The sequence below is a fragment of the Lepidochelys kempii genome, chromosome 1 (assembly GCF_965140265.1).
Source record: "Lepidochelys kempii isolate rLepKem1 chromosome 1, rLepKem1.hap2, whole genome shotgun sequence".
In the NCBI taxonomy this organism is placed as follows: Eukaryota; Metazoa; Chordata; order Testudines; family Cheloniidae; genus Lepidochelys; species Lepidochelys kempii.
Window position 1 is genome coordinate 310,387,165 of NC_133256.1, and position 25,045 is coordinate 310,412,209.

Consider the following 25,045-nt stretch of genomic DNA (forward strand, 5'->3'; position numbering starts at 1 on the left):
GGAAGTGAGACTTGGAAAAGAGATAGTGAGGCAAAAGATTGCAACAGGAGAGAGGATTTCTTGTCTAAGCTGGGATGAATGGTCCATTCTATGGGGATTCTGCAGCCACAGAACTTCAGTAACCATTGAATTCATCACTGCAGTACTCCAATTATGCTCAGTCTAACTTTATTTATTTCAAAGGAGCTACACTATGCAGTGGTGAGTAGGACAGAGGACAATAAAAGAACAGAACCAATACAGAGAATATGGTGCACTCTTCAGATAGTAAGCATCTTGGAGAGAGGCTTTGTCATATGTTTTTTCTGTGGGCAGAGAGGGGAGTAGATGTGAATGAGGGTTATTCCAGGTATGTAGTGATCAGCAAGTAAGAAAGGAAAGGAATTTAAGGAACAGTGAAAGGGACAGGAGGAAATTATGGCAAAGATGTGATACAGATCCGATGGCTCACACGCAGACCCATGGGCCCATGTGAAACTCCACTGATGTTACTGGGACTCTGATTGGTACAAAGGTCCACCTGCATGCAGCAAGTCTCCAGGATCAGACCCTAAGTGTCTTAAAGGTGTAGAGAAAAAGCTGAATTGTTTACAGCAGAAAAAGAGGGATTTAAGGGTGTTTGAACCAGTGCTGCAGTGTTCTGGGTGGACTAGAAGGAGGAAAGAGTTTCCTTGACACCATAACTGCTTTACTTTATTGGACACGGATAGTTTCTGACATGGTTATAGTTTATCTTCTCCGTATACATGTGTAAAATGGTGTTTCAAAAAAGCTGCTGTAACTTGGTCATTTGTCTTTAATTCCAGAGATCTGAAATTCTTGAAACTGGTTACCAGCCCTCCATCCAGATGCTTTCTTTGTTTGCAAAATTTGTCCACTTTTGAGTTAGGGATGTTCAGATATTCTGAGTTTCAGATGCAGCTTAAATGGTTGAATTTTGCAAATAAGTTAATCTTTACAGAGGAAATATGGATGACAGCACTTACATAGCTGTCTGAAAAAAAGCTGAAATTTTGATCTGAAAAGCTGTTAAATTGCATTTGCACTAGCCTACTCCTCCTGTTTCTGCATATGCATTTTGTTCCATACTGTTTACTATATATGCAGTATGCAAAATGTCAGTAATTTAAATGTGGCTTTTTGTATACAATGATTTACATCTTCACAGATCTGTTCATTTTTAGCTGTAATTTCTATAGACTGATTAGACTGACTGAATAGTAGCTGTGAATTATAGGGACTATAACTTCATTGAAGGGATTCTGGTAACACTGTCAATCAAAGAGTACAACTCAAGTAGTTTACGTATCACCAGAACCCCAAAATGGAACACTATAACCCACTCATTAAAAATATACTGTATTTTAAAAATAGATCTGATCAAGGTGGAATTGATTTAAATCATGATTTAAATCACTAGTCAGGAAGACTCGATTTAATCATGGATTTCTACATAGAAGTGCATTCTTGTTGGTTGTTATAACCTTAATACATATTCTTCACAACTCAGAGACCGCTGTAGGTTTCATTTTTAGAAGTGATTTATTTTGAAAACTTTTCAGGTTAATTTTACAGCTGTATCAGAAAATGAATGATTGTTTGGTTATTTCATTTACCAAAGGTAACTGAAGGAGATATTTATGAAGTCATTGGGAGGTGAATTATCTTCAATTCAACAGGTTAATCATTAATCAGCTTTGAAATCACAGATATCAGATTCACCTTTCAAAGCATTCTGATTTTTCCCACATTAATTATATAAAATGTTAACATAACATTTTAAAATGTCTTTAATAAATTAATTCTATGGATAGCTACTATATCATCGATGGATCTCAGCAATCTCATTCACTCAATTCAGAAAGACAGTTTTGATTTATTTTTAAAATATGTTTTGAAACTAGAGAAATGTGACCAAGGGCCTGAAAATGGGAGATAGAATTTCTTGCTTCTGTGCAGAAGATGGTATCTGGTCCAGGTCGGTAGTGACTGAAAGTCATTACTGTAACAGGTGTGGCCTACAGTAAGTTGGTGTGAGTTTGTGCTCTCAATTCAGATCAGAGTGAAAACTGCCTGCATCACAGAAACTACTATCCCAATTGGCTTCCAAGTTGGCAGTCTCCACAGAAGCATTAAGGAATAAAACAGTCATGGAGATTGAACACAGCTCAATCACCCCTATAGAAGGATCCTTCAGGTCAACATTGAGACAAGTTTTGTGAACCGTGATCTTCGGTTCTGACAAATTCAACATCTTCCAAGAGCACTGAAAATCTCAAATAAAATACATCTGGTAAGACAATTAACTATTTGGGTTCCAATTCAACAAACTTATCTAAGAATGTGCTTTGCTGGATGAGGCCATTGGCAGCAAAGAGTGTTTGTGAATAGATATCCAAAAGTTAAGTGTGAGAAAAGAGCACATTATTTTAAACTGTGTTTATCAATCAGCTGAATATTACAATATTCAATAGCCAAACAACTTTAAGTGTCATATTTACAATCATAAAATGACTTGAAAACGTTCTGCCAAGAATCTCAAACATTAGAGATGGTGAAAACAAATATACACTGAAGTGTGACCCTTATATATTCTGATCTATTATTTTTCAAAAGGGTTACTTTAAAATAGATATTATTAATACCTGCAATGATGTATAGGAACATGACTTTTTATTTATATAAAAAACATTTACAATTTAACACTTACTTTCTAACAACGACTGGCAGTGCATAATATGGTTTGTGATGTCATGTAACACAACCAGAAATACAGGCTTCTATACAAATCTTATTCCAAAAGAGGTTTGGCTCTATAGTTTTTGTGATTAAACTATCCATTACCTAGCAAACAAACCCTTGTATATTTCTTATGGATGAGCACTTCAGGAGTTAAATTCCACTGAAATTATCTGGACACCCAAGTAGGTGTTCAAGTCTTAAAAATAATTCACTTATCAGTATCTCTCATCAGGCCAGGGGTAGGTAGGCAGCTGCTTTCAGAAATATTGCCAGTTTTTTTCCTTGCTTGGCAAGCTGATGGTCCCATTCAATCAGGCTGACAGTTTCTCCTCTCCTTGAAAGCGAACCATCGGCTTCCAATGTTAATGTACCTTCTACCCACATGATAATTGATAAAGCATATAACTTCTAGGTTCATGGCTCACTGTTTCCATTGCTCAGAGTGATTTTTAAAGTAACACACAAAATCTATTGACATTTGTATGAAACTAAGTGGATATAATAGCTTATTCTACTAATCATTTCTTAGAACACTGTAAAATCATTTGTATTTAGTATCAAAGTACTAGTCAACTGTTAGCACTATTTTAAATATCTCCATACTCCATTTAAAAAAGTCCGCTGTGCAAGTGTTATGTAATTTTTTCCTTGATGACAAGAAGCATATTCCCCTTACAAGAATTTTTACATTAAAATTATTCTCTAGAAAATTATTCTGAATTTGGGGCAAATATTAGAATGCAAGGTAAAAGAGCACGCATGTTTTTCACTGTGGTAGCCAACTAGTCACTCGTTGGCCTGAAAATGCTGTCTTAAAATTTAGCCATCCAATCCAATTATATAAAAGAGAAAAGCAATCGAGACAGTATAATCGGACACTAAATTTAGCCAAACTATGTGCAAGAACCTCTGCAAATACACACACAATTTAAAGGAGCAGCAATGTCAGATATGGTCCCAAATATGTCTGACTTTACCATCCTTACAATCTAATAAATATTAGTATTCATTTTAATATTTTAAATATCCCTGCTTTTATGGCCTGACTTTATGATTCTTAACCAGATGAGTAATTCTAACTCATGCGTATAGCTCCACTGAGGTCAGTAACACTACCTGTACACATAAGGATTGCAGGAAAAGCTTGCTACAATCTACATATCAATGAGAAATTAAAGTAAGGAAAAAACCCATGGTTTTTCAGAATCCTAAAATAGGTTTGTACAGAATAAAGTGAGGAAATACAAGTTAATGGAAGTTTATGTTAATGGAATACAAGTTAATGGAAGTTTCCACAGCTGTGCTCAAATCACACTCTTTTGTATTAGAATAGGTAAATAAACAAAGCATAATCATGCTGACTGTTCTTCATACATTACAAAACATGTTTACATTTTACAATGTTCCTTTAAATTCGATGCTGTAAGTCATAGCAGAGTTTAGTAACATTATTGATAATTTTCAATTGCGTAATAGCTTGGAATGTTTGGATATTAAATCACTTTTAACAGTTTCAACCATGCAGTGATCAATCCCATGAAGTACTGAGCACCTCAACTACCACTTGACTCACTGGGTTGGGCCCAGAGCAAGTAATAAATACCTCTTAGCATATGTCCAATTAATTTTAATTCAGAAACAGAAGAGCTAAAACCTTCATGCACAAGTGAGATGCAGAAAAAGGCATTTGTTTTCCTGATTAATTTTTCTCAACACATAACATGATACATTAAATGTTATACAAAACCTTTTATGGTTTTTATAGCTTCAAAACTTTTTTGTAATCAATGTCAATAAATTGCATGTCTCTTAAATTGCAATACATATCACTAGATAACATCTTCAGCAACCATAGTGTCAAAAATTTGATAGCAAACTTGCTGTTCCATTCCATCTTTGACATTATAAGACCTGATGAAGCATTCCAACCATGGCAAGTCATCTGCAAATCAAAAACAAATTACACATTTTGATAGTATTTCCAGCTCTTATAAGAAAAGTGGAACTTTAACACAGCCTTTAACTAGGAACACTAACACATAATTCAGCTGACTGAAAATGGATTTTGAAGTTTCTTATGCACAGAAGGGGTTGATCAGTCCCCATTGAGAAACACTTCTCCTCTCTGCTGGTACAGAGAGCCACCTGGGAGGAGGCTGCAGAGTGGGATCTGTATCATTATTCTCCCTCTGTTCTCACCAAAGGATTGTACTTGGAGAAGATAATGTAGCCTAGGGATATAATTTCTATTCCATGGAACACCCACTGCACTGGGTGGAAGAAGGTCCCCAGGGACAAAGGTGCCTGGGTGCTTTGGACTTGCACTGTGAGGAAAAAGAAAAGGAGTACTTGTGGCACCTTAGAGACTAACCAATTTATTTGAGCATAAGCTTTCGTGAGCTACAGCTCACTTCGATGAAGTGAGCTGTAGCTCACGAAAGCTTATGCTCAAATAAATTGGTTAGTCTCTAAGGTGCCACAAGTACTCCTTTTCTTTTTGCGAATACAGACTAACATGGCTGTTACTCTGAAAACTGTGAGGAAACAGGCTCCTAAGGGCCAGAGCTATGGCAAAGACAAACAGTTCTGTTCAGACAGCCCAAAGGACGCTTCCATTTTGGGCCCCCAGATGAAATGCTCAGAGGAACTCTGATGGGATCTTCATGAAGATTTCCTTACCCTGAGTCACTTTCCACAGGGATTTCCCACAGGAAAGGGTACTCCAACATTCTGTGTGCATTCAATGGAAGAATCTGGCCTAAAGTGAGGGGCTCAGACTGAATTCTCTATCAATTGTCACTATGCTTCTGTGACATTTTAAATAAAGGTCTTTTGGTTAACTTCCATATAAATGTGAATTACACATCTAGCTCTGCCTCGACATGCATATATACATACCAAACTGAATCTATGCCAACATGAGTGAACAGCTGCACACCCTCATTACCCTTTTAGGGACTGAATTATTACTCCTGTTCCCAAAGGCCCCTTTTTTTTAAAAAGGGCAAACCAAACATATTACACTAAACAAAAGTAACAATTTCCTTACAATTCTGTAGTATTGAATTTGGTCTGTGCTCTCATCATATTTATAATAAATTAATGGTGAATACAGCTTAACTTTACATATATAGTAGCAGATTACAAAAAGTGACAGCTGACCTAGTTTTGTTCCTGGAGGACAAAGTATATTCATGATCATTTCCATCTTCTCCTGAAGAAGACTACTGGTAAGGACTTCGGAGGCAGGAATCTGGAAAAACTTTTCCTGAGGAAAGGGAAGGGTTTGAGGAGAAAAGAAGAGAAAAATAAATCAGGTTGTCATTAGTTAGTGTCATTTTAGAAAGCTCTTGAATCTTATGAAGAGACTAAAATGACAAAAGGGAGCAATATATTCAGTTCTGTGTTTTTAAAATGATCCAAATACAGCTAGAAACAAACCAGAACATGCATGAGTAGGGCATTAACCCTGAGACATGTAGTATGCGCAATGACTTAGACCACCAAAAAAGTGCATTAATGCCTTACTAACACACATACTGCATGAAGATAAATCCAATAAAGATTGTGAGGTGCTCAAACACTATTAGAGCTGAGTGAATAATAGATTTTTCAGTTGGCAGGGGGCTGACTCAAAAAATGTGAAAAAACAAATTGGTTTGATTCAAACTGAAATTCAGTTTTTCATTTTTTTTTTCTGTTTTGAACCAATTAAAATGTTTTAGGTTGACACAAGATGATTATTTTTTTGTAATCAGTGTTGATTCAGTCAGCTTTGGGTGTTTTTCACCATTTTATACGGGTTTTTTTAATGGCACAAAATTTAAAAATGAAACATCATTTCACAATGAAAAGTCAAAAAGATATTTCAAAATGAAACATTTTGAAACAAAGTCAAAACAATATTTTCAAATGGTTGAAATGAAAAAATTTGACTTTTCGAAAAAACATTTTTATTTTCTTTTTTCAGGCAAAACTTTTTGACAAATTCATCACAAATTTGTGAATAGTTTCAGAGCCCCCAAAATGCATTTTTTTTTTTTTGGCAAAAATAATACCTCCCCCCCCCAACCCAATTGCCCAGCTCTAGATACTATAGTGATGGGGGCCATATAAGTATGATAGACAAACAGACAGAAATTATAGACAGGATTGTGCTATCCTTATTTAAATTCAACCTTACACCTCAAATAGTCCCACTGCTATGAATGGAAATCCTGAGGCATAAAATACCACTTACTCCTCAAGATTAAGGAGGTGAACAGGAGTAAGGGTGTCGGAATCTGAACCTATGCAAGTAGAACTCTTGTTTTGAATTTCATTCTTCTGTTTGAAAAGACATGTGGGTGGGTTTTACACAATTTATCCTCCCACTATAAAGAGTAGCTCAAGCAGATGATGAAATAAAAGAGTAGGGGAACTGTATAAAACCTACTCCCAACAATTTTCACTACAGCATAATTATTTTAACATAACTTTGACCAGACTTTCATTTTGTTCCTCTTTCCCCCACATTTCTTGGCCAACCTCATCTCTTTTTCTCCCTGGAGCCCAGCTGATGTGTCACCTAGCAAAATGGGGTCCTTTCTGGTTGACCTCTAGATGGCACTATAATATAAATGTTAAAGAACAACCGTTTACGGCAAAAGAGACACATTTTCAACTCATGCTTTCTCTTAAAAGAACTAATGTGGGAACAGTTTCTCCTCACTTTAATTTTTAAACTAGAAATCTAATGGAAAATGACCAAAAGATGGGGACATGTCAGAGAGGGACAATTACTCCCTCTGACCTCCGAAGTCCTTCCTGCTACCATACCATAATTTTTGCTGACTCTTCTCCCCAGCTCCTTTAACTCAGACAATCAGGTTAAGAAAATGAACTGGGAGCATGACTATAGAAATCTGATTGGAAGCTAGTTTAAAGTCACAATTCAAAGCAGCCCAGGTTCTTCTCAAGCACTGTTGGAGCACCTTAGTCTGAGCAGAGGAAAGTGGCAGTTTCCTTTTGAAGTGCAGGTAACACTTCAAAAGAAAACTACCTTTTCCCCCTGCAGCTCAGCTGTAGCACTCAGCAGCTCCCCCAGATTAGTTTCTCAATTTAGAAGAACAGCTTTCAAAGAAGGGGAGAGGGGCCGTGGAAAGGAAAGAAGAGGAGAAAGTGGGGATTGCTGGGCTTCAGCTTCCTTTTGCAGCTAAAGACCTTAATATTTTACGAGAAGAGCCTTTTAACCTGTTATACAGAATGTGCTAAAGAAATGGGAAAATATTTCCCCCTGATTGTCACTTGACACAGTGGGTAAAAATATATTTCTATATTAATTTGTATGTATTTGAGGTGAGGATGTTGCAAGCTGTGAAACACAGGGATCAAAAAGCCCAACTTGTTTTAGATAATTCCAAAGCTGCTGTGTAATACATTACAAATATAATGTTACATTAGATTGGTATTATCAGCATCTATTCATCTTATCAAAGTCCTCATACTTCTTAACATTTACATTCCTACCTGAAATTATCAGCAGGTATGCAACAACTGAAAGGACAGCTAAAACAAATGTCTATTGAATACAAACAACTATCTAAATGAAACATGAAGGCCCAACTACTCAAAATCTAGGACATGCAGAGTACTCACAACTAATTTAACTCTGCCATCATGAACATATGAAATAGGATTTTCCATTTCTTCCACAAAGTAATACATCTATTACATATGCATATGAAAAATAATATTGCATATTTACATAGCACTTTAGAATCATTTAGTTAATCCCTCACATTCCCATGGGCAGGCCAATATCATTTCTATTTTAGAAAATTGGGAAACGGAGACATGTAATTTAAGCAAAGTCTGTAAAGTCACAAAGAGTGAATGTATAATCTGATGTTAAATGTGGAGACCAAGTGTTTAGGTAAGACAAACAATCTTTCTAGAGCAGGGACTATTTGGAGGCTAGATGAATAAAACCTAGGAGGCACTAGTCAGTTCATGACAAGCAAGAGCCCCATTACCCAGACCTTTAGATCAAACAACTAGATTTAGAGGATGGACAGCTATATGGCTTTGGCTAGAATCTACCCAGTAAGGAAACAGAGTTTATACAGATTCATAGTTATTAAGGTCAGAAGGGACCATGATGATCATCTAGTCTGACCTCCTGCACAATGCAGGCCACAGAATCTCACCTACCCACTCCTACAATAAACCTCTCACCTATGTCTGAGCTATTGAAGTCCTCAAAACATGGTTTAAAGACTTCAAGGAGCAGAGAATCCTCCAGCAAGTGACCCGTGCCCCATGCTACAGAGGAAGGCGAAAAACCTCCAGGGCCTCTTCCAATCTGCCCTGGACAAAATTTCTTCCTGACCCCAAATATGGCGATCAGCTGAACCCTAAGCATATGGGCAAGATACACCAGCCAGAAACCCAGGAAAGAATTCTCTGTAGTAACTCAGATCCCACCCCATCTAACATCCCATCACAGGCCATTGGGCCTATTTACCATGAATATTTAAAGATCAATTAATTGCCAAAATCACATTGTCCCATCATACCATCTCCTCCATAAACTTATTAAGTTTAATCTTAAAGCCAGATAGGTCTTTTACCCCAACGCTTCCCTTGGAAGGCTATTCCAAAACCTCACTCCTCTAATGGTTAGAAACCTTCATCTAATTTCAAGTTGTCAGAGTAGTCATAAAATCCTGAGCTAACCCCCCAAAATAGTCACTCTCAATGATCAGATTGAAAGCAATCAGACAGGGTGATTTAACACCATGACAGAGAGAAACTCAGCCAGCTCAACCAGGGACTTTGTGGAAAAACAGAATGCTGTATACCTGTGACATATTGTACTTCAAAATAGCACTCTGTAGCCTACATATTCACCACTTGTGTATGGTTATATTTTGTACCAAGAATGTCTTGTTTCAGCAAATCATGAGTTTTCATAGGATATCTTAATATCCTATGAAAACTCATGATTTGCTGAAACTCATTGTTCTGTCAAAATATGTATGTCATCATTGTATATAGAATTATGAGATTTTGCTATATGGTTGTTACTTAAATATGTTGTGAGTGTAGGAGATGCCCATAGCAAGCTATCCAGTGGCAACAAAGGGGGTGACCCACACCCAGATGGGTGTTAAACGACCCTCCCTACCCGTTGACCAGTAAGGGAATTTCAAACAAGAGATTTACAATTCAGTAAGAGACAGTTGCTCAAGCTCTACATAATGGGGATTGCTTAACTCAGTGACTCAGCAAGGTATCAGGACTGGTGATGCTTGACTCCACGTTTGAGCCAGTATTTTTCCAGACACATGAACTGAGTATATAAAATAAGGGACAGTGGCATTAAGAGTCTGCCTCTTTCCTCCCCACCTACTCTGAAGGCAACAAGAACGTTTGGCAGAAAAGACTTTGAACTAGGAAATTGGTCCCAGGTTGAGCAGGGAGTTCAGCCTGTGTATTAAGAACTGTGAACTGCTTGCAACTTTGAGTGGGGTGAGAAAAACTGCTTGATTCAACTCTTGCTTAGTCTGATAAAGTTCATGATTTAAACTTTGATTTTCTCTTTTATTTCTTATGTAACCAACTCTGATCTCTATGCTTACAACTTATAATCATTTAAAATCTATCTTTTTGTAGTTAATAAACTTATTTTAATTCTTTATCTTCACCAATGAATTTGTCTAAAGAGCTCGGGGAATCTGCTCAAATTACAAAGTCTGGGGCACATCCACTATCCTTTGAAGGAGTGGTGAATTAATTAATGAGCTTATACTGCTCAAGACCTTCTTAATCAGCGCAAGATGGTACATTTTTGGGGTGCAAGACTGGGCCCTGGGGATTTGCTGGGGTCTCCCTATGTATAGTTCATGACAGGCTGTGAAAGCCTGCATGTAACTTTGGGTGTACCCTCATGTGCTAATGGCTATGTGACAGCAAAGCCAGAAGGGGCTGCTAGTTACTAGCAGAGCAGTGTAAGAGTACCCTGATCCAGAGTGTTAATGGGGACATACCAGTCCCACAGTCGAGGTTGTGCCCTGGTGGGGGGAAGCAGGAGGGTGTCCACAACTGCCACTCTAGTTCCTCTCTTCAGTCCATTTTAAGACTTGAACACACATTTTTCTCCCATTTTACCTTTTATCTAGTATTGACCTAAACAGCATTTTCATCAAAGGATAGTGCTAATAATTTGTACATTCATTATAATAGTTTGTTTTAAAACACTGCATATGACAAAGAGAATGTACAAATTCATATATACATGCATACATCTCTGAGATGATACTTAACAAGAACCATCATCTATTTACCCTCTGTTTACTTACATAATCAAAGAGGTATGCATCCAGTGTTCCTGTGCCATCATCAAGTGTAAACTTCATAACAAAGACATACTGGAGTGGCTCAATACCTAAAACTAGTGTGGGAAAAAAATTTTGCTTTAGGTACTGAGAACTCAAGACAAAATTATCACAACACAAGGTAATTGAAATGACTTGCTTTTAATGATGTGACTTATTGTAAGATCATAATTTAAAAATATAATTAGATACTTGGACAGGTGGTGGTTGTGGATTAATAATTAGAGCTGTGCGAATCACAGATCTTTCAGTTCAACACTGAACTGAAAAATAAACAACAAAATCTTTTCAGGTTGACCTGAAACAAAAAATTTTCAAGTTTTTTTTTTTTAAGCAAACAATGGAAATGTTTCATTCAATCTAAAACCAGACATTTTGTTTTGATTTCAAGGTTTTTATTTTTATATAAAATTGAGGGAAATTCCAAAACAAAAGGCATTTCTGAAATGAAAAGTTGTTTTTTTCCTCTCTCCTCCCACCAATACAAAAAATTCACCAAAATCTACTTGAATTTGCTGATTGTTTTGGTTGAAGCAAATCTGCATTTTTTCAGTGAAGCATGTATTTTCACTAAACATTTCACATAGCACTACATATATGATTCATGACAATGTTATTATACACTAAGTGAAAACATTTTGTGTTGCAGGTTAAATGAGATGCCCAGAAAGATTTACATATAGAGTACCACATTAGAATGGAAATTCAGTTTTGCTCAGGAGTTTAGAAAAATACAGAAAATGCTCCAAAGTACATCTTTTCTCTTTAGTAAAAATGTTGGAAACATTTGCATACATCCTAACTTCTATGTGTTAGGATCTCTTTCTGCCTGATCTTCCACTGAAATTGGTGAGAGTTTTGCCTTTGGTTCAGTGACAACAGGATCATGTTCTAAACTAACATACTGCAATATATTTGGTGAAATATATTATCTATGGGAAAACAATTTATTCCATATGATGTAATTAAAATTCCTGGGCAAGTTCTACTCAAATAAAAAAGCTGCCTGACCGGTACTCTGAAATTAACTAAACCCATCTGTGAAAATTCAATGGCTAGGTACATTCTCCCACGGATATTAACTATGTCATCTGTCAGACAAAAATGATCCAAAACTATGCATCTAATCTATATAATTATTGCAGCTACTTTCCAATCACACACTCTCCTGACTATCTTCAATTGAAAGTCTGTGTGTGGTTTATATTTGAATACTGCTTTAGATTCCTATTGGGTTCTGCAGGGGCCTGTCCAGGGTCTGGTCCCATTTAATATTTTCATTAATGACTTTGATAATGGAGTGGAAAGCATGCTTGTAAAATCTGTGGATGACACTAAACTGGATGGGGTTACCAGTACTTTGGAGGGCAGAATTAGAATTCAAAATGACCTTGATAAACTGGAAAATTGGTCTGAAATCAACAAGATGAAATTCATCAAAAGACAAGTGCAAAGTACTACACGTGGGAATGAAAAACTAAAGGCACAACTACAAAACAGGGAATAACTGGCTAGAAAAGGATCTGGGGGTTTAAGTGAATCACAAACTGAATATGAGTCAACGTGATGCAATTGTGAAAAGGGCTAATATTTTGGGGTGTATAAACAGGAATATCATATGTAATAAGACATGAGAGGTAACTATCCTGCTCCACTTGGCACCAGTGAAGACTCAGCTGGAGTACTGAGTCCAGTTCTGGGTGCCACACTTTAAGAAATATGTGGCCAAATTGGAGAGTCCAGCAACAAAAATGATAAAATGGTTAGAAAACCTGACATACGAGGAAAAGTTAAAAAAATGGGCATGTTAGTTTTGAGAAGAGACTACTGAGGAGGGACCTGGTAACAGTCTTCAAATATGTCATGGATGTGTTGTTCCTTGACTTTAGCAAAGCTTTTGACACGGTCTCCCACAGTATTCTTGCCAGCAAGTTAAAGAAGTATGGGCTGGATGAATGGACTATAAGGTGGATAGAAAGTTGGCTAGATTGTCGGGCTCAACAGGTAGTGATCAATGGCTCCATGTCTAGTTGGCAGACGGTATCAAGTGGAGTGCCCCAACGGTCAGTCCTCGGGCCGGTTTTGTTCAATATCTTCATTAATGATCTGGAGGATGGTGTGGATTGCACCCTCAGCAAGTTTGCAGATGACACTAAACTGGGAGGAGAGGTAGATAGGCTGCAGGGTAGGGATAGAATACAGAGGGCCCTAGACAAATTAGAGGATTGGGCCAAAAGAAATCTGATGAGGTTCAACAAGGACAAGTGCAGAGTCCTGCACTTAAGACAGAAGAATCCCATGCACCGCTACAGACTAGGGACCGAATGGCTTGGCAGCAGTTCTGCAGAAAAGGACCTCGTGGTTATAGTGGACGAGAAGCTGGATATGAGTCAACAGTGTGCCCTTGTTGCCAAGAAGGCCAATGGCATTTTGGGATGTATAAGTAGGGGCATTGTCAGCAGATCCAGGGACATGATCATTCCCCTCTATTCGACATTGGTGAGGTCTCATCTGGAGTGCTGTGTCCAGTTTTGGGCCCCACACTACAAGAAGGATGTGGAAAAATTGGAAAACGTCCAGTGGAGGGCAACAAAAAGGATTAGGGGACTGGAACACATGATTTATGAGGAGAGGCTGAGGGAACTGGGATTGTTTAGTCTGCGGAAGAGAAGAATGAAGGGGGATTTGACAGCTTTCAACTACCTGAAAGGGGGTTCCAAAGAGGATGGATCTAGACTGTTCTCAGTGGTAGCAGATGACAGAACAAGGAGCAATGGTCTCAAGTTGCATAGGTTTAGGTTGGATATTAGGAACAACTTTTTCACTAGGTGAAACATTGGAATGCGTTATCTAGGGAGGTGGTGGAATCTCCTTCCTTAGAAGCTTTTAAGGTCAGGCTTGACAAAGTTGACAATCCCTAGTTGGGGATTGGTCCTGCTTTGAGCAGGGGGTTGGACTAGATGATCTCCTGAGGTCCCTTCCAACCCTGATATTCTATGATTCTATGTTTGGGCTGTTACAAAGAGGATGGTGATCAACTGTTCTCCAAATCCACTGAAGACAGGACAAGAAGTAATGAGCTTACTCTGCAGAAAAGGAGATTTAGATTAGATATTACACACAAAAAAATGTACTGGAATATGCTTCCAAGGAAAGTTAAAGAATCCCTGTCATTGGAGGTTTTTAAGAACAGGTTAGACAAACACTTGTCAGGGATGGTCTAGGTTTAGTTGGTCCTGCCTCAGCACGGGGGGCTGGACTAGATAACCTCTTGAGGTCCCTTCTAGTCTTACATTTCTAGGATTCTGATTCTATGCGCAAATGATATATAATCAGCTAAAACTAGAAATATATTCACATACTTTTAAAATCAAATTGATAAAATAAGTAAAAATAATTGCTTGCAGTATATGTTTGAAGTTATGTGAGAATAAACATCTCTACAGAAACATTGTTGAAGTTTCTTCCAAGAAAAAGGTGGATGACCTGTTTACACACCACTTATTCAGTTTCTCCTGATGATTCCAGACTAGGTCACCTTCACGAAATTTTGTTTAGTAAGAGTCTAGACTCCACTAAAAGGAGTCCACAATTGTAAAATAGGGAAGACTTTGCATTTTGGGCTCTTACAGCCCATCGATATTTGAATATAAACAACTGATGCTTTTTAACACTCTTCTTGCCTTATAGACCTTCATATGAATTCAAATTCTTACGGAAATATTAGTTATATATTATATGCATTACTTTTGTATTATAGACGTTTATATATCTCTCCATTTTATACCTGTGCTATCTTTAATTGGACAATTCTGGGGAAAATGTAAATAGTCGATCAAGTATTTACCTATAAACAAGTCATGTACACTGTTTATGCTGCCATGATCCACCACTCAGTGACTAAAATACGTCAGGGAAGTACATTCTGAAAGCAAAGGGTTCAATCTAACCAAACCAAAGCTATTTATTCAGCCAGACAAAATTGGTTTTCATGCAGTAGCCACATTGATATGTTGATGAATTATGCTGTGAGGAATTACACATCTCCCAACTACTGCTTTTATTTAATTTGTTGGAAAGCTTTCATTTAATGAATTTAGTTGTTTTTTTTAATTTGGGGGGGAAAGTAAATTTCTAATGAACACAATTTGATACTGTAAGTTATGTGTTAGCTTATATTTACTAATACAGAATAAACATGAGAGGATATTTATGAGACACATCATGCTTCTGCAGTAGTCTGTATTCTTTAATAAAATCAGTCAGATTTAGATACTACTTGAGATTGCAAATCCTTATTAGGATGTGAACTGATTTAAAATAATTAAATTTAGAAACAGTTCAAACTGTTATCTTCTTTACCCATTGTATTTCCCAGGGCTCTGTTTTCCTTCCATCAGTTGATGAGACTATCTAAAGCAACACAAGGAATAGACAGGGAGATTTTTCAAAAGCAGAAAGGGGACTTAGGGGCTCAAACCTTTTTGACTTGGGCGATGAACTCTTCACCAATTCCCTGGGTTATGTAGTAGGCTAGCGTTTATGTCCTCTAAGGGTAGTGTTTAAAAAAACGATACAAACCTTACTATCATTTACAGCTAAGGAAGATTCACATTTTGCTCAAGTGAAAGACTTGTGCATGGTACAAATTTTATTCCTGATGCTACATATGTGTGTATAGCTCATCTATATACTCATCTATAAGTACAAAGATTCGTTACACCTGCACTATCTTAATTGTTAAAAATGTCACCTGGTTAGGAAAAAACACTAAACAATGAGCTCACATTCCAAAAGGTAAAAAGTTTTTCAGTTCATCTTTAATATAATATTCTAAAAAGGTAATCATATATGCAAATACACATGCATCCATAGGACACAAAGATCCGAGCAAAAGTGTAATCCATTCAGTGAGACAATTTGTATCTACCTTAAGAATCAAGACACAATCTAGTTCAGGTCATAATGATGTTAGCTAACCTCGTGCTATTTCAGTGGGCTCCCATGATGGTTCTTCTACTGCAAGGGAACTGAGACTCTGGATAGTCTTCTGATTCGAACACTGTTTGCACCTGACATTTAAAATAAGATGCTGTTAGTGTACAGACTTCAAGGTGATGAACTATTAGCTTGTTCATTCTATGCCAAACAAGTTTATTCAAATAAAGTTACTCAGTGGAGATGCAAACCATCTCCACTATGAAAAGGTCCACAGTGTACAAATCAGGTTTTTTAAGGCAGAGAAGCTTCGTACAACATCTAAAGTACTAAACTACATTAATGCTCCTTATGAATCACCAGCTACAAAAAGTAAGTTATTTTGACCCACAAAAGAGCCTAATTGAATAAAAAAGGCTAACTGTGCACTGATACCAACTGAGCACATATTCATACACTAGCACTTTTGGTTCTTTAACAATACTTATAAAGTGCAATTTTGTAACAACAGTAATAAATCTGAAACTCTACTATGTATTAAAATACATGATAGGCTTATAAGATTATTAGTATAGGAATTTGGATTAACCTGTGCCTAAAATATTTTAATTATGAGTTATTAAAAGAACCTCTCCTTTTTATTCCTGGAGTACTAATGTACCATCATCAAACCTTTACAGAATGTAAGACAGCAACTAAAATACTGTAAAGTGAATAAAAATATCTAATGTTGAGAGATGTCCATATAAAGTTATTTTCATTTGCCCTAAGAAACAAAGTTATGGTAGCATTATTCTGCCCTCAAAATAAGCTTCTGTGCTAGTATGTTACAGTTATAACATAAAATTGACATTTATTATCTTTAAGATTAGCTTTAAAAGCAAATTTGTCATCAGTGGACCTAATTCTGCTCCCACTTACACTGGTGTGAAGCAGATATCAATAAAGTCACTCTGGTTTTACAATGGAGAAAATATAGCAGAATTTGGTTTAATACGTTGCAGGAATATAATTCATACCTTTAAAATATGTTACATAGAATATGTGGCATTCAGAGTTAGGACAACTACATGGGCAATAAGATAATACCCAAAAATTCTACATAGATGAAATGTAAGACCGTTAATGAAAATTGCAAAGGCTGAGATTTTAGACGTACAGCTGTCAGGGAATTCAAGCATCGCCCCTACACCAACCATACCTTGGTGCACATTTAATTTTACTGTAAAGGTCTTAACGCACACAAGTGAGACTTTGAAACATCATGAACCTTCAAGTTTCCTAAATGAACTCCCAAGTTTGGAGGCCTTTGTGCCTACTATTATTCAACGTGCTGGCTGTGGGATGGGCTTCTCTTCGAGACAAACTTTGGGAGCTTTCACTACAAAAGAGAATCACGAACCTTCTGAATAAGGGAAACTATAATGTACAGGCCATGATTTGGTCTACACAGTAGACTGAACCACCTCTGCAAGGGACACATCCATACCCATGCAAAGAGGGCAACAAGGGTACAACCTGCCATCAGGCCAAATGAAAAACTACTGCTCCTGCTCCTCTGGACCTGACTAGGTTTACTGCCTGAAGATCTCAAATCCTGTTCTGGGCAGAAAATCTAGGGCTCTTGTCATATCTAAGATGGCTCCTAGGAAGGTGAAAGACTGCGTAGGAACCAGTGTGATTTTTCAATGTTTACAATAAAACCCAAAGATTTAAAGAGGGAAAATATCTCCTGTAGGGCATAGTTATAAGACTGGGCTCTTATGAGACAGACATCTCGGAACAAGGAAACACCTGCAGGCCCCATCTACGAAGCTGAGCTGCCAAACAGTTAGTGATCACATGGGGCATGCTGACAGCTCAAAGGGTGGTACTTTGTACTGGTGATGACCTGTGCCCAGCAGAAACCAATGCCTTTGCCTCAATGAGGTGTGTAAGTAGGCATGTCTTTATGATCAAGAGCGTTTCTATTTTTTAAGGCAGAAAAAACTAATAAGTTCAGATAACCATCTTTTCATAGGTTTCAGAGTAACAGCCGTGTTAGTCTGTATTAGCAAAAAGAAAAGGAATACTTGTGGCACCTTAGAGACTAACCAATTTATTTGAGCATAAACTTTCATGAGCTACAGCTCACTTCATCGGCTGCATACGAAAGTTTATGCTCAAATAAATTGGTTAGTCTCTAAGGTGCCACAAGTACTCCTCATCTTTTCATACCATCAAGTAGGGGCTGTAGCACATCATTTAAAGTGCATGGGAGGGCATATATGCATATAGTCAAGCATGACACCCCTAGCCCATGAGCTCCTATACCCAACGCCTCCTAGAAGCCTTGACCCTTGAGGAAACCCTCCTACCCCTCGCTACCATCCAGAGAATTATAGGAAAGTCTGTGGGCTGAGAATAAGGTTTTTTTAACCTAACGGGTAGTTTTTTTTAAAAAGCTGTCAGCTCCTGAAAATAGAAGTGTACCATGTAAGTTTCTTTTCTCTTAACTATAGTGGTGGTAGCATAAGTTTCACGGTCAGGATCCAGATCAATGTCTTCTTCTTCCATACAATTTTAATTTTTGCAATTATCATGGACAATTCTTTTCAAGAACAAGCTTTAGAAGGTAAAGTTATATCTGTTTGCAAGTGACACTGGAATTAAGTTACTGAAACAAACTAACTTACTATACATCTATTAATTGCAACCACTTCTAAACTATTAAGACTTTTTTTTTCTTTTAACATACCCATAATGCCATATTTTCCCTTGCAAAAGGAAGGGAGCTGAAAGGTCTAGTAACTCAAGATCTTCTTTTGTGGATCTCACAGGTATAATACATTTAAATCTTCTTGAAAGTTTTCTGATTTCTTTTAGCGTCCCTCCTATTAAATGTAAAAAAAAGTGTTTTCTTAATTGTATTTAATCCTAAATTACTTGATTCATCTGTCTTGGCCTATCAGATATCCATTTCAGCATCTGTAATTCATCACTATACGCAGGCCAGTGTTGACGAAACTCCTTAATGTACTGCATGTATTAAAAGTATAGGAACAACCACACAAATTTTTTAAAAGCGACTCATTACTGCATGCAAAGAGAACAAAATGTTAACACAACCACATGTGCTACATGTTCAATCAAAGCTGTAAGTTACCATAACATATGTTTTAAATATATGTCATGATAACAATAGTAGCTAACAAGATAACAGACCTTAAAGTAACTTTACTCAAGTTACATTTTGTTCTTTCTTTCACTACATTTCCAGAAATTTTAGTGGTTGCTGTCTTGAGAACAATCAGAACTAGAATACACTTTATACCACTAGAAAACAGCTTGACATTCCAGCTTTTAAGTGGTACAAGACATTAAATTTTAGCTAGCAATATGAGAGCAAGTGGCTGTTAAAACAGCATCAGAACTGAAAAATGCAACACAATAGTAAACATGATAATATGATTTTAAGTACTATGTGGTAACTTACCAAGACTAGAAATGAATGCTTTATATTACTGGAGAAGCTAGGATTTTCTGAGTCTAGCACAGGGGTGGGCAAACTTTCTGGCCTGAGGGCCACATCTAGGTATAGAAATTGTATGGCGGGCCATGATTGCTCACAAAATTAGGGGTTGGGGCATGGGAGAGGGTGAGGGGCCAGAAATGGGGTGTTCAGGGTGTGCGATGGGGCTCCGGGCTGGACGGGGCTCCACTTCGGTGTGGGGGCTCCGGCTGGGGGTGCGGACTCTGGAATGGGGCTGGGGATGAGGGGTTTGGGGTTCAGGAGGATGCTCTGGGTTGGGACTGAGGGGTTCAAAGTACGGAGGGAGATCAGGCCTGGAGCAGGGGGCTAGGGTGCAGAGGGGTTGAGGGCTCTGGCTGGGGACGAGGGGTTTGGGCTTTGGTGGGTGCTTTAGGCTGGGACTGAGGGGTTTGGAGGGCAGGAGGGGGATCAGGGCTAGGGCTGGGGCAGGGGGAGGGAAGGGCTCAGGCTCCAGGCGGTGCTTACTGAAAGCACAGCCAGGCAGCTCTACGCGCTGCCCCGTCCGTAGGCACCTCCCCCGCAGCTGCCAGAAGCAGCTGCACGCCCCTCTCCAGCTCCTACGTGGAGGCACAGCCTGGGCGGCTCTGTGTGATGCTCCGTCCACAGGTGCTGCCCCTGCAGCTCCCATTGGCCACAGTTCCTGGCCAGTGGGAGCTGTGGGGGGTGGCCCTTGGGGCAGTGTGTGGAGCCCCCTGGCCTTGGCTGCCCCTATGCATAGGAACTGGAGGGTGGACATGCAGCTACTTCCAGGAGCTGCACAAAGCCCTCAACCCCACTCCCCAGCAGGAACTTGAGGGCCGGATTAAAAGGTCCAATGGGCTGGATGTGGCCCGTGGGCCGTAGTGTGCCCACCCCGATCTAGTATCATGAGACATGCATTTTATCCCTTAGAGATACAGGAATGTAATTTCTTAAAATGATCAAAGGTCCTTCAATCACAGCCGTGCTTGTCTGATATGGTTGCTGGATTGAATCTAGAAACACTCTGACCTCAGACCAGTATAATTCTGTTTCCTTGTAATTTCATGAACCAGTTTGATACACTTAACCCTGTAATTATTGTTACACACGTAATAACCACCAGCTTTTGGCTAAATAACATTTGAATTAATTAGTTCATGAATGGATAATAGGAAAGAAATATAGCAGTGAATTTCCTGAAATAAGTAACTTTCTGCAAAAACAATTTTAGTTTAAATTAGATTTAAGATCTTACAAAAGCATTATTATATGAACTATGGCTTTGTCTCATATATTTTATTATTATTATTGTTATTACAGTTATTTATCATGCAGGAGTGACTAGAGAAACCAACCAGATCAGGGCCCAACTGTGCTAGGCACTGTACAAATACATAGTAACAGACTACCTACCAATAATAAAATCATAAAAGATGAATAAAACTTGGGAGGGGAACAGAGGCACAGAGACATGAAATGACTTGCTTGGGGTTACATAGCAGAGCCAAGAATAGAATCCAGTCCAGTGCCATAGCAACAACCTCTTCAGAACACAATGCTTGAAATGTTATGGTCAGACAAAGGATTTAAATCATGTGTTAAGCATAAAACTCAGTACAGCCTTAACTATGGAACCATTGGGATGCCTCCATAATTTAAAGGTATTTGGAATACAAAGTCAATCTAGACAATGTTTTCAGTGTACTAACAAATTAACATCAACAAATGTGTCAGATTAACAATAGCTGTCCTTTGAAATGAATCAGAGTGCATTTACTGGATAAAAACTGAAGTAAATGATAGTACATATTAATCTAAATATAATCAATATCTTAAACTACATCTTTTTTAAGGTTTGCCACAAATTAGTTCTATTTATGTTCATTAAAAGTTGTCTAAATAAAGGCTGACCTAGCAGTGAATCTGTTTCCTGGGTTTAGCTATCTCAACTCTCAGCTCAACAGAGGCAAAAAAAAATCCTCTCTGGGGAAGGGAGGATCTCATACTGTACTAAAGCAAGCTGCTTATGCAACACCAAGAGTAATATTTAGATCTACTTGGCCAGAAGAATAGCTGCTGTTGTGTGTATGTGCAGAAATTAAGGAAGGATGTATCTGGGAACACTCAAAAAATTCCTCCCAGAACTTGTAAATGAAAAAGTAAAAAGCCCAAATTCTGTGAGTAGCCATCTTTTTTAGAGACATTCCATTGTCAATATTCGGAAGGAGAAAAGAAAATGAACTGACATACTGGTCAGCTAAAGTTTCTTTTAGTAAACATATGAAGATTTACAATTGTGTCTTTCACTTCCACTCCACATGCTCTCACACACACACACACACACACACTCAGCTGCTGGGGCTTTAATATCTTCCAGTGATTTGCAGAGCAAGGTATACTGTTTGGTTATTTTGGGGGAAAAAAAAACAGACACAGAACTGGGGAGACAAGGTTTTTACAAAGGAAGAAAATTATATCAACAGACTGAAGAATGTGGGGACACACCACAAAGCAGACTACTGTTGAAACTAGTCAGATAATAAGCTAAGTAGCAAACAGAAGGGGCTTTGTCATTAACCCTAATGATCTGTCCACGGAAAGGGCCAACTGACTCACCCTTGCCCTTCTACCTTGATCCACTTGGATACTGTGACCTTGTTTTAAATTCAGAATGTGAAGCTGTGCAAAAATTTCTTATTTACATTCTATCCAAACATTCTCATTTATATCTTTGCCTAAATTGCTTTGTTTAAAGTTAGGTGGCTTTTTTTCTTTCCCCCTAAAAAATCAATCAGATAAAAAGCACACTGCTTCAGCTTTATTTATGTGACACAACACTGACATCCAGAGGCTGACAAAGTAAATAGTAGGTCTGCATTATCAGAAGCCTTTTATTTATCCAGCCACGTTTGCAGTCTTGCCAAAAATCTTCAATCACATTCCAAATCAGAATACCTACCTACCTAAAAGTCCAGCTGGAGACCGTACATTTTTTAAAAAAACTGCATCATGAATAAGCTTCTTGGTTTGGATCTATCAGATACAAAGGTATCTGACTCCTGTCTGGTTTACAAGAAATCCAACCCACTATTTTTGCAAGTTTAGATTTTATCTGAAAACTTCAGAGACTCAACCAACCACCTCTAACCTTAAAATTCTAATGGATTTTACCATCTCTTAATGCTGATTCTAATATGTGTGTGCTTGTTTCTAAATACAACTCACTAACTTTTTGTTTTTAAATCAGAGATATTTAAATCCTAAATTTCTAGTGGTAAAGACCACTGTGCCATCCTAGGTGGTATAACTGTAATTTAACTATCTTACCTTGTACCATAATTAAAGTATCTTCTGGCTCTTGAAGCAGCTCATCATGTTTTACAAAATGAACAGCTATTTTTCTTTGCCCCTGATTTTCTGTATCCCACACTGCAGAATCATACCACAATGAATTATGTACTTCTGGATTTGGAGCTGTAGCTGCACAGTCTCTTAATATTAAGTCAAAATCATCTCCATCTGGAACTTCTTGCCTAAAAACATTTGAGAAATCAATAGGTAAATAGTAGCAGCTTCTCTTTCAATAGTCTAGTAGTTGAAATGCAGTACTTTAAATAAAATTAAAGATACTGAAATATTATTATAACAGCATATACAGGAAAATTCACCTTTCCACACTGATCTTTGACAAAAGATAATATACAACAAGTTGTAGCAAAGGGTTTGATGGTGCACAGCAAAGGCGTGGAGTGTTGTGCATATAAGCTCAAGGAAAACTAGTCCTGCATTAATGAGCCTGCTGCTGCATGCCAAGAAAACTAATCCTGTCTATCAGCAGGGGTAAAGCCTAATACCTTCATCCAAGCCCACACTGAAATCAACAGAAAGATTCCCACTGACTTCACTGGGCTTTGGAATAGGCCCTAAAATGGCCACATAGCTACATATCTCTTTAGCACTGAAACCCAGATTACCCTACTCTATTTTACCATGCATTCTGCAAAAAAAAAAAAAGAAAAAGAAAACAAGAGCAGCAGCTGTTTGAGACCACTTTCCGCTACAAGACAATACCCTTACGTTGTGCCACACATAATCACTGTTTGCACTCGTGCTGGAGTGCAAACACATTGCATTCTTTGCTCTGCATGGTGGAATAGTTTGCAGGATCAAGCCAATGTATAAGTGTAACCATGAACACAAAGATAGTGGATTGCTTATGAAATTTTAACAGGAAATGTTCTGGCACACTTTCTGTTGGGGGGAAAAAGCCTTGCTGGCTTTGAGTGGAATAGCAACAAGGAGACAAGAAACATTGTTACACTGAAGAAAAAAAAAAAAAAATCTGTGGTGCTTTTTTTTTTTTTTTTTAAAAGATGTCAGAAACTCAGAATATCTCTATTTAAAAAAGCATTTATCCACACCAATTCCCTGCTCCCAAAGAAATCAAGGGCAAAATTCCAACCAGAGCATGCTTCTGAACGCATAACTGTACTGCATGAAAGAGTATTCAGTATTAATTGTGTCTGTTTTTTTCTTCTATTGGCATTTGTATTTATTTATTCATTCATTTGCTACATGATTTTTAAAGTATTTCATTCTGCATTGGAACTTATCAAATTTTGAAATTTTCTCACCAAACAAAATTTTTCCAGCTTTTTTGTTCTGGGTCAATCAAAACATTTTGGTTTTAAAATTTTCATTTTTAAAAATATTTTATTTAAAATAAAACAAAAATAAAAATAAAATTAAATATGAAATAAAATTTTGAAATGAAAAGTAACTGAAATAAAATGAAAAATCAAAGTGTTCTGATTTTACTGAAATGCTTCAATTTTTTGTCGGAAGTGACCTATGCCCCTGGAATGTTTTGATTTTGATGAATCGGCATCTTCCTATAAAAAAAATGTCCTATCAAATCTGACAGCTCTACTCAAATGAAGAACCCTCTCTTTTTTAAACCAGTAACATCTTTAATTTAATTGTAATTTAATTTTAATTGTAAAACACAGATGTTTGTCTAATACAGGACAACTTTCTTAAATTGTTAGAACTGAACTGTACCATTGATTATTAAAATAAAGCTAATTTCCTTGAAGACTTCACTAACTCGCCGTAGGTAAGGGCCTACTACAGAAGTGGGTGGCTGAGGCCAAACTAGATTATCATTATGGCCCCTTCTGGCCTTCAAGTCTATGATAAGAACACTTAGCTCTCATATAGCACTTTTCATCAGTAGATCTCAAAGCAAATCACAATCTTTACTGGATTTATCCTCACAACAGCACTTTGAGGTACGGAAGTGCTATTATTCCCCATTTTATAGATGGGGAAGTGGAATATATGGGTCCCCCTGATACCATGATGGAATGCCCCTCTCCTAAGCTCCATTTACAGAGCAACTTCAGAACAGTCCTTCTGCAGATTGTGGGGGGGAGGGCAGGAACAGGATAAAACTCCCCACTCTGGCTGTGACTTTTCAAGTGTATGTCCAGAT

General features: G+C 37.7%; 1 protein-coding gene across 6 annotated transcripts in view; it reads right to left on the reverse strand.

The window, feature by feature from the left end:
* Positions 1-705: 705 nt before the first annotated feature.
* Positions 706-25,045, reverse strand: part of POT1 (protection of telomeres 1) — a 149,010-nt gene continuing 124,670 nt past the window's right edge. For 3 of the 6 annotated variants that reach the window (XM_073328246.1, XM_073328247.1, XM_073328245.1), the window contains exons 9-14: positions 22,879-23,084; positions 18,796-18,931; positions 16,101-16,192; positions 11,085-11,176; positions 5,905-6,010; positions 706-4,684 (exon numbers count right to left, since the gene is read on the reverse strand). In XM_073328246.1, the coding sequence (XP_073184347.1) occupies positions 4,572-4,684; positions 5,905-6,010; positions 11,085-11,176; positions 16,101-16,192; positions 18,796-18,931; positions 22,879-23,084 (745 nt within the window). In that variant the 3' untranslated portion in view covers positions 706-4,571. The remainder of the gene's footprint in view (positions 4,685-5,904; positions 6,011-11,084; positions 11,177-16,100; positions 16,193-18,795; positions 18,932-22,878; positions 23,085-25,045) is intronic. The other 3 variants (XM_073328242.1, XM_073328241.1, XM_073328243.1) reach the window with 2 other exon arrangements.